We start from the raw sequence: 9,734 nt of genomic DNA, 5'->3' as shown, positions 1-9,734 counted from the left end.
CCACATATTAATTTTAAAATATCCAATATATTAATAGAAACTTTAGCAGAAGCACGGCTTAAAGCTAAACGTGCTGAATTCACATCTGACTTATCAGATGATGATAAGAAGAAAAAGAAACTGCCTGTGTCTACCAAATGTCCAGTATTTTCAGGTATAATTGTATTGAATTAAGTAGTTTTTTTGATTTTGTGTACTATTATTAGTAATATAATTTAAATACAATTATTTTGTTCTAAAATTATTTAAATGTCTAATTTTATTACAGATTCAAGATTTTGGTGATTCAAGTAATGTGGCTACTACAACAGTAAACAAAAGAAAACATGAAGAAAAACATGGTTAGTACCTATATCATATTATGATACAGAATTATTAATTATTATTATTATTAATAATAATAAAAAAAAATTATGTTCTAAAATGAATCAAATACCTATATCCTGCAATGTTTTTTTTATTCTAGATTCTGATGATAACAATGAAATTATGGTTATACCAGTGCATAAAAGAAAAAATGAAAAAGAACAAAGTTAGTATTATCATAATTCATAATAATATTTTTAAAAAAAGTTATTATTTTTTGGAGCCCTAATATATGATACTTTTTGCCTAAAAATAATTATGGTCAATTATTTTAATAAAGTTTATTTATCCTTATCAGAAACAAAGATAAAAAAAAATGATGGTACTTCAGTAAATTTTTTTTTTCGTTGCCAGAAAAAAATCTTAAGCATAATCAAATATGTTTAGATATACCTACAAATACAATTTATTATTACTCAAAAAATTAGTTTAATTCAATTAACCAACATTTTATGTTTCAGATTTTAAGTCTGGCAGTAAAATGGCATCTGAACATAAATTGCAAAAGCTGAAGTATAATCAAGTGGTTTCTCAGGATATCAAGGTTGATAAATTTAAAAAGCCTGCAGGATGGTCACCTTCGCCAAATAAAATGCAGTGTATACTTTCTCCAAAAGATAGTGAAAAATGGTCACCTTTTAAAACAAAGTCCGGTATTATATACCTAATTTATTTGTTGTATACATTGTAGTTTTTCAACTTTGTGATAAATAATTAATAATTTTTAGATCAACTAGTACTAAACAATGCAATTATACAAAACAGTTATAAAAAAAATACTCCTGGCTACTGCTACAATGATTGTAAAATATAATAATAATAATTTTTTAAATCTATATTGTGGATAATTAAAAAAAATATATTTATATTTTTACAGCTGTTGAGAAATCAACTTTTAAAAAAAAGCTTTCTTATGGGAGTAGTTCAAAATCAAACAGTTTATTGTTTCTGAGCAATATTTCTGATAATTCTGTGAGTCAAAAACCAAGATCTACTGCTCATTCAGTAGACGATGAATGTACTGGTAAGAATAACTAAATTAATGCATTTGAAGATGTTGATAATTGTATATATACCTACATTGTTTTTAAACTTTTAGATAGTGAATTCAAAAAACAGATCTTACGCCATATAATGTACTTTAAAGTCGAATTACAACATATACTATCCAATCAAAATGAAAACTCAGAAAGATTGCTGACAATTGAAAATCTTCTAGAAGGAAAATCAAAAAATTAGCCTACTAACTTAGAGACTACTTACATGTCAGCTGACTGTCCTTTACCAATAGACAATGAAATAGACTTGAACATATTAGAGGACAAAACTTTAGGAGATTTGAAGTTTAAAAATAATTTGGTAAATACAAACACATACTCAACTATATTATATTACTATTATTTAATCAATGTTATATTTTATTTATTGTAATTATTTGTCAATGTAATTTCAGATACATGAGTTATCCTGCGTTGGAGGGAAACATTTGAAAGCTGCTGTCAAAAGAATTATGTCGAAACTATTTACTAATAGTTTTCTTTCGATGTTTTCATTTTCAGGAAAGAAGGGAAAAAAGAAATTTTGCGATTTATTTATCCTTCCCATAATTTTAAGTAAGTGTATATAATTATTGGTACTTTAAATATTTTGTTTTAATTTTTGAAAAAAAATTATTAAGATACCAGGTTATATTATATGTTTACATCTATAATGACTATATAAAACCATTTAAATTTTTAAATTTGTGTTCAAATAATATAATATACAGGTCAATTCCTTAAATGATTTAAACTATTAGAGATTTTTTAAATGTTATATAATATATTCTACAGTATAACTTTCATCTATTTTATACTGTATTATAAATTAGATATTTTATTTCTATACTACTTATTGTTGGTATATTATATTAATTATTATTTACACCCAAATACATTTTAAATTCTCAGCAAAAGCAATGGAGCTTTTAGTTATACAATAATATTAAAATTTTATTTTTTTTCATGAACAAATTGTTATGTAGATTATTAATGCTCCAATTTTTATATATACAGTTTATATACCAGTTTCTGGTCACAAATATATTTTATTAAAAAGTTTTAGAAAAAGCTAAAATGTTATGGTTAGCCTATATATTTTATAATAGTTAACCATGTATTTAATTCTAAGTTATAAATATTGTAATTGAACATATTTTATAAAATTGTTAATTACTTTTTTTGTTTTAGAATCCATAAAGAAACAACTCAAATTCAAGAACACTAGTGATCATGAGATTGAAGAACCAATCAAAATATATTTAGCTCAAGCGCCATTTGCTGATAAAAATAAAAAATAATTATTATTTTATAAGTTTTATTTTTTATTAAATGATATTATAATAAATTATTTTCGTTTTTCAATTATAAACCCATATATAGATATATGATGCGTTTGTATATCCTTATGTTATTAATATTTAATTGTTCAATACTATGTACATACATATTTGGATATAATATATATATAACCTAAAATATAATATTTACATTAGGTACTAATAATATAATATATGTAATAATATAATAAATGATAATAATATATTTATTGGCCAAGAAATTTTAATTTTCAGTAAGGAAATATCTATAGCATAGTTAAATATGGCCCATCTTACCACTAAGGATAACCTATTATTGGTAATGTTGGAGTACTTTTATTAAAAGATACAATACTACATGGTATAGTATGTCAATTAATGTACAAATACACAATATTGCATTGTTTACTTGTAAAAAATATATTAAATATCATTTTGATATACATAATATTTAATTTTCATGAGCCAATGTTGATTAAATCATAAAAACTGTAGTAAGGGAAATATTTAAGAATATGAAATAATTAATATTATTTATGATTGGAGCATAATATTTATTAAATAGTTTTAAAGAATGAAGAATAAATATATAATTTTGGTTCATTCAATGTTTATCTAATCTTTGGGAAATATTTAAAAATGTATCCTCAATCAATAACCAATGTTCTACAATTATTAGTATTTTAATAAATTTAAAAATTAATCATTGTCCAATATTAAGTAAATGTTTGTTTGTTACTTGGGGACAATCAGGTTCGTCCAGCATTCCAACACCAAAATAATGGAAATCAACAACCTCGTTTTAATACTCCACGTCGAGATAATTACCATTTCCAACCCCAAGTCCCAACACCGGATAACGTAGGTCCTCGTCCCGTAGCGCAAATTGATATATCGGGAAACGACGACGAGGCTTGTACGTGAGTATGTCATGTCACGAAATCTCTAATTTAAACGTACATACAACATCCACACAGATTGTCGCAGATGGGGTCTCAACAAAATGTAAACGTCCAGAGTTGTCAATTTTAATTTATAATAAACCATTTAACGCATTACTTGATTCAGGTGCTTCTGTCTTGGTTATTTCAGAAGAGATATTTGCATCTATCAAGCGAAGGAGGGACAGCAACCATCAATTTTACCCGTTAGGGGTGTCACCATATCAACTGCTGTAAAAGGGCGTAGCCGGAAAGTCACTACTCAAGTCCTCATACCATTCTCTAATTTTGGACATACTACCGACGGCATTTGTCTTGTTGTTCCACATCTGGCATCCTCCATTATCCTATGAGATGACTGGTTGACTCAGAACAAAGTGTGTTTAAACAACTCTGAACGGACTATACGTCTCACCCATTGGAACCTTAATATACTATTTTCAAAATAACCTGATGATGTAATTAATCGTATGAGTGCTCTCTTTACCTTGTCTATCTCCCATCAAGACTGTGCGAGGTCAGAAATTGAGAAAGAGGCGTTCTGGAAGTTTAAGGAGTCTTTGGTGTGCACACCTCAGCTCTGCCCTTTTTTTTCGGGTAAGCCATTCAATATACAGACCAACGCAAGCGAAGTCGGAGTTGGTGCCTTGCTCTTCCAGCGGGGGGAGAGTGGTGACAGGAAAATTATTTCCTATGCCAGAAAAAAAATCAATCCAGCACAGGGAAGATACTAGGCGGTCGAACACGAATAAAACAACCGATCATTACCATCTCTTAGGGAAATATCGACAAGTCCTTTGTAATATGTGTAATCATGTGTAATTAAACCTGCAAACGAGAGTTTTCGTGCCGTGTTACTTTCACAACTTGTCAAACTACGATGCCAATCTCTTTATTTTAGAATTCATTCAGGACAACAAGGCTATATATGTAATACTAAATACCGTTGAAAAGTATATATCGTTCTCCAAAAATGCGTCAAACACATTTAAGATAAGAATCATAGATACTTTTCGATTCATGAATTCGAACCTATATTTACTAGCTGAAAATTGAATCACGCCTCAACTTTATAATAGCCTATATTACAGAAAACCCCTATGATAGATGAATGTGTTACTTTTTACACGTAAAAAACAGGCAGCGACACCCCATACCGAATAACGCAGATTTTTAGTCGCTGCTAATAAAGACCGATGTGGAGATGGGCATAAAAAAAAAATTACACAGACATGAAGCGATGAGCTATGGTTTTACGGTGAAGATGTACCAATAGAACTATTTATGGAACCGTTGGACCCATTTAATCACTCGTGGTCTCGGCTGAACTGACCACGGTCATCGGACGAGTATCGAGGAAATGTTGTGAAAGCATATATCTATCTTTGATAATAGCATGCTCATTCGTAAACCTGATGACGGGAGGTATAAGGCTTGGACCTCTGTGGGGTTTCCCCCTTTAGCCATCTTAGCGAGATCGGCTACTTCTCGCTTTCGTGACGTAGACTCATCCCAGGCAGGTATATTTGGGGCCCAAGCACCAGACAATATTCTCCTGGCCACTTTCTGTTTCGAGGCTGATCGGTGGGTTTTGAAAGTCCTACGTCGGCGAGCGTCGGGTTGCGATCCCGGACAATTCCCTCCCTTCTACTAAGACGCTACTTCCACCGTCTTCGTGATTCCATCCACATAAGTTTCTTGCGCACGGACACGCGAGATGTACGCGCACGCCAGCCGGACGCACGTCACAATGCTAGTAGAGCGCCGGTACCGTTTGAGAGTTAGCAATGTAGGGTTTCCGGCGGAGCTCTCTCTGACTTCCGCGGAAAAGGCTTTCGGAATCCAGTTTCCCAATACCCACAATGACTGTTTTTCTGCTAGCATCGATGCCGGGACAGGGTTGCTAGCTCAACAAGCTTGAGGTCTAAGGGGGGTACTCCTGCAAGCACTTGTAATGCGACCGTTGACGTGGTTTTATACGCTCCCGTGATTGCACGCAACGGGAGTCGTTGGGCAGAGTTTGCCCGGCTTTTGTGGACAACCAGTGACATACAGTCATGGGCTCAGGTGGAAGCCGCGTATCCCCTTTGAGGGATATAAACCGATTTGTACAGTCGCAGCATCGCATTACTCAGCATTACTTTGCAGTCTACCAAACAGGGCGTTAGTGCTCTTGGCTTTTCCGCCAGATGATCGCTGCATTTCATGCCTTCATCAAACGTTACACCAAGGTATTTCGCATTGATTTTTGGTTTTATTCTGACGCCCCCAAGCCAGAGATCTAGTGGCTTGGAGAGTAACCCTTCAGCCATAGTGTCTGCGACTTGGATGCGGAGAATGTGAGCTTTCGCTGATTTGCCCAAAGCATAGCTCTTTCGGGGAGGGTGTTTCCCCTTGCCGTAAGCTCGGCGCAGTTCTTTCCGGAGACTAGCAGTGTCAGATCATCTGCATACGCGATCAGTTCAGTACCCTCGGGCAAGTCTTCTGACAGGAATGGGTTCACGGCGTACCTCCAAAAGTCCGGGCCGTACCCACTTCCTTGCGGACAGCCTTTCGTGAGTACTGTTGTGATTGTTTGATCGCCAATCTTGAGTTCAACTTGTCGACCGTCGAGGTAACTTTTGGTGAGTTCAATAAGCTAGTCGCTGCACTTAGCGAACTCCATATCCTTTACAAGCTGGGCCCACCACAGACAGTCAAACGTGCCCGAGATGTCCAGGAAGACAGCGTGTACATATTTCTCCTGCCTCCTACTAGACCAGTCGAGAGCGTGGTAAATCGCATCGACCGTGGAAAGGTTTTTGGTGAAGCCAAACTGTCGTTTAGACAAATGAGCATCCGTTTCTCTACGGATCCTTTGTACTATTATGTGCTCAAGTACCTTTGAGATCGCCGGGAGCAAGCTAATGGGACGGTATGATTTGGCTTCTGAAAGATCTCTTTCTGACGCCTTCTTTATTATGACAAGCCACGCATTCTTCCAAATGCCCGGGAACCTTCTGGTTCTCAGGCAGTTTTTGAAAGCACTCGTAATATGTTTTGAGAGAACTGGCCATGACTGTCTTAGTATTTTTGCCATGATACCGTCTCCGCCCGGTGATTTGTTTAGTGTCATCTACCAGATGGACTCTTTTACCTCCTCCTCGTCGCAGAGATCAATGTGCCCGAGATCGCTGTGGACCGCCATGAAGGTCCGTTTTGCGGATTGCTGCTGGAAGGCGCTCAGACGTTCTGGTTCCACCAGACCTTAGCCATTTGAAGACTGGGCCCCACGGTTCATTATCCCCCATTTATGTAACGAGATCTCGCCAGGCCGTCCGTCTGGCTTTAAAGCAATGTCTCTTGTGCGCCATTTTCCGCTTAATGTAAGCACGGTTGATTGCACGTCTTTGGAATGTATTTTTACAATTCCTGAGTCTGGCCTTCCAGCCACCGAGGGTGCTCAACAGTGTCTGTATTAGGCAAATGTCTGCGGCTTTGCTCGCTAATAGCTTATCGATCTGCTGCATCACCATCTTAGATCTGGCGGCATTCTGAAAGACTTTAATTAGGGTCGGTCTCGTTTTCATCCGCGGAAAATCTGCAGAATTCCGGGACACATAAAAAGAAACTGTAATACCTTTGTAGAAAAAAAACTAATAGTTCCGCAGATAACGCTGGGTCTACACAGGAACACCAATACATTTCCAGTAACATGCCTTTAAATATCGTCAAAAATACAAATACAAATAATAATCATCATACTTATTATGATAATAATAGAGAAAACATTAAAATAGAAATAATAGGAAAAATAAATGACCAAACTACTGCATTGTTATTAGACACAGGGACCGGTGTAACGGTTATAAACAATAATACTATTAAATGTAATAAATTAATTTCCGAAAGCGAACTCTATCTTGAAACGGAGAACAATTCTAAACTAAACATTCTTGGAAAAACTGTAGCTCAGATAAAAATAGAAACTATAGTAATAAATCATAAAATAATAATAGTTGACAATCTATGTACACCAGTAATAATAGGATTAGACATAATGAAAAAAATTAACACAATTTTAGATTTAAAAATAATTTAGTAACGTTTAATTACAAAGGAACCGAAGTAAAATTAAAAATAGAGCAAGAAGACAAACCAATAAAATATACCTTACAAGATACAAACAATATTACACAAAATAAGAAAAAATCTAATTTTCAACAATTTCTATTACAAAATTCAGAAACGTATAGAAACAAATGTAGATACCATGAAATTATAGGTAATATATTCACTGAACAAATAAACAATGCCATTGCACATTGTGTCAGTAGAAACTTCAAAATGAATGCAGGGATTGCATAATAGTTTAAAGAAAGATTCGAAGATGTAGACGTATTAAAAGCACAGAATAAAAAACTTACAGAAATAGCATTTTTAAAGAAAATAAAACAATGGATTTTATATTTAATAACAAAGTGCACATATAATGATAAACCCACCTATGAAGACATTTTTAACACACTACAAAATTTAAAACAGTTTTGCATAAATCAGTAAATATATAATTTGGGACTACTCAAAGTTTGTTCGGGGTTAGATAAAAAAGAATGGGATTTAATTTCAAAAATGATTAAATTCACGTTTCAGAATACAGATATTACAAAAAGAATTTATAAATTGGAGTCCGAACATAAAATAGAATGTAAGGCAATGGCATCAACTCCGGAAACAAGGGATTCATCAACAATAATAAAAATAAATATAATTATTATAAATAATAATTAATTCATGTGATACGGAGAATAGTCACGAGTAATATGAGTACCTAACCATGAGTAATATGGTGTGTCGCCTCCCGTGGGCCGGGAAAAACGTGCCGTAAATTTAATTTAACCAGAAAAAACGATAAATTTGTTATATTATTTTATATTTGCCATGTGCCAAATTTATTACATTATTATGTGCCAAATTTATTATCTTACGATGATGCAAAATGTCACTCTCATGTTAACTTATTATATTGTTTTAATAGCCGAACTTTATTCTTATTTTATTTATTTTCTCCCCACATAAATCCTCGGCATTCATTTGCCGTTGCGTGTACAAAGCCTATACTGATCAATCTAGTTATGCGATAATACTTTTCAAAACTGATTTGAATTCATTAATTTGTCTATTTAAGATTGGTCGGTCTACTTTTCCCAATTTCACCCCCCCCCCCCCCGCCCAAAAAAAAAAAAAATCTATAAATTGAGCTTGAATATTTTGAAATTTCGGAATTTTCAAACCCTTCTCTTGGAAATTACGAACATCTTAAAAAAATTTGAACCTAATCGGACCAGCCGTTCTCGAATTTTAGCGAGACTAACGAACGGCTATTAATTTTTATGTAGATAGATTATTATCAAACAGATCTATATATTATATAATGGGACTAGGTATATAAAAAATTGTTAACTATGAAATCATGTAATTTTTTCGACATGTTATATTTTTGTACAATAGAGTTCAAAATTGAAAATGGAAACGTTGCAGAGTTTTTAATTCTCAAACGTGTAGGTTGTCTTATGTATTTCAATTTCCTTTGATACGCTGACAATTTTGCTCAATCGTGTCGCAAAAAAAGGTGTTTTATGCTCAATCGTGTCTCAGCCTAATAGCTAAGCTTTTTAATAATAGTATATTACTTTTGTTTTATCTGTAGTCTTTATATATATTAGCTAACTTCATCTTGTTATTGAAGTCTTGTTTCCTACTCAAGCTTTGCTTTTGGAAACAAAATTATTTTATACATATTATAATATTTAATTTAAAAACTTTGTATGATATTTTGTGAAATAATAAATTATTGCTATACATTCATTTTTTAATGGTAAGTATATATAATATACCTACCTATTTGTAATTAAATATTAATAATGTGATAATTATACTAATTAACATTTAAAAAATGTTTGTTCATTCATTGTCATGTGATGGTGAGTAATATTGTAGACTGGGCATTTTTATTCCGATTACCATATCCATATATTTATATACAGGCCTTGCAAACGTTATAATAACGTTATAATTATAACTTTATATTT

General features: G+C 32.9%; 1 protein-coding gene across 3 annotated transcripts; it reads left to right on the top strand.

Annotated features, from left to right (window-relative positions):
- Nucleotides 1-8: 8 nt before the first annotated feature.
- LOC107882931 lies at nucleotides 9-2,708 on the top strand. Of its 3 annotated transcripts, XM_016802078.2 has the most exons (8): nucleotides 9-154; nucleotides 269-341; nucleotides 467-532; nucleotides 828-910; nucleotides 1,244-1,390; nucleotides 1,466-1,725; nucleotides 1,820-1,979; nucleotides 2,595-2,708. In XM_016802078.2, exons 1-5 carry the CDS (start codon nucleotides 98-100, stop codon nucleotides 1,316-1,318), a joined length of 354 nt encoding a protein of 117 aa, XP_016657567.1. In that variant the 5' UTR covers nucleotides 9-97; the 3' UTR covers nucleotides 1,319-1,390; nucleotides 1,466-1,725; nucleotides 1,820-1,979; nucleotides 2,595-2,708. The 3 variants fall into 3 exon arrangements, with proteins under 3 accessions (XP_016657567.1, XP_016657566.1, XP_029341651.1); XM_016802077.2 differs by lacking the exons at nucleotides 1,466-1,725; nucleotides 1,820-1,979; nucleotides 2,595-2,708 and having other exon boundaries at nucleotides 828-1,169; nucleotides 1,244-1,361; XM_029485791.1 differs by lacking the exons at nucleotides 9-154; nucleotides 269-341; nucleotides 467-532; nucleotides 828-910; nucleotides 1,244-1,390 and having other exon boundaries at nucleotides 1,469-1,725.
- Nucleotides 2,709-9,734: the final 7,026 nt, after the last annotated feature.

The sequence above is a fragment of the Acyrthosiphon pisum genome, chromosome X (genome assembly GCF_005508785.2).
Source record: "Acyrthosiphon pisum isolate AL4f chromosome X, pea_aphid_22Mar2018_4r6ur, whole genome shotgun sequence".
Lineage (NCBI taxonomy): Eukaryota > Metazoa > Arthropoda > Insecta > Hemiptera > Aphididae > Acyrthosiphon > Acyrthosiphon pisum.
Note: the sequence above shows the minus strand (reverse complement) of the source record. Positions and strands in the feature narration are given on the sequence as shown.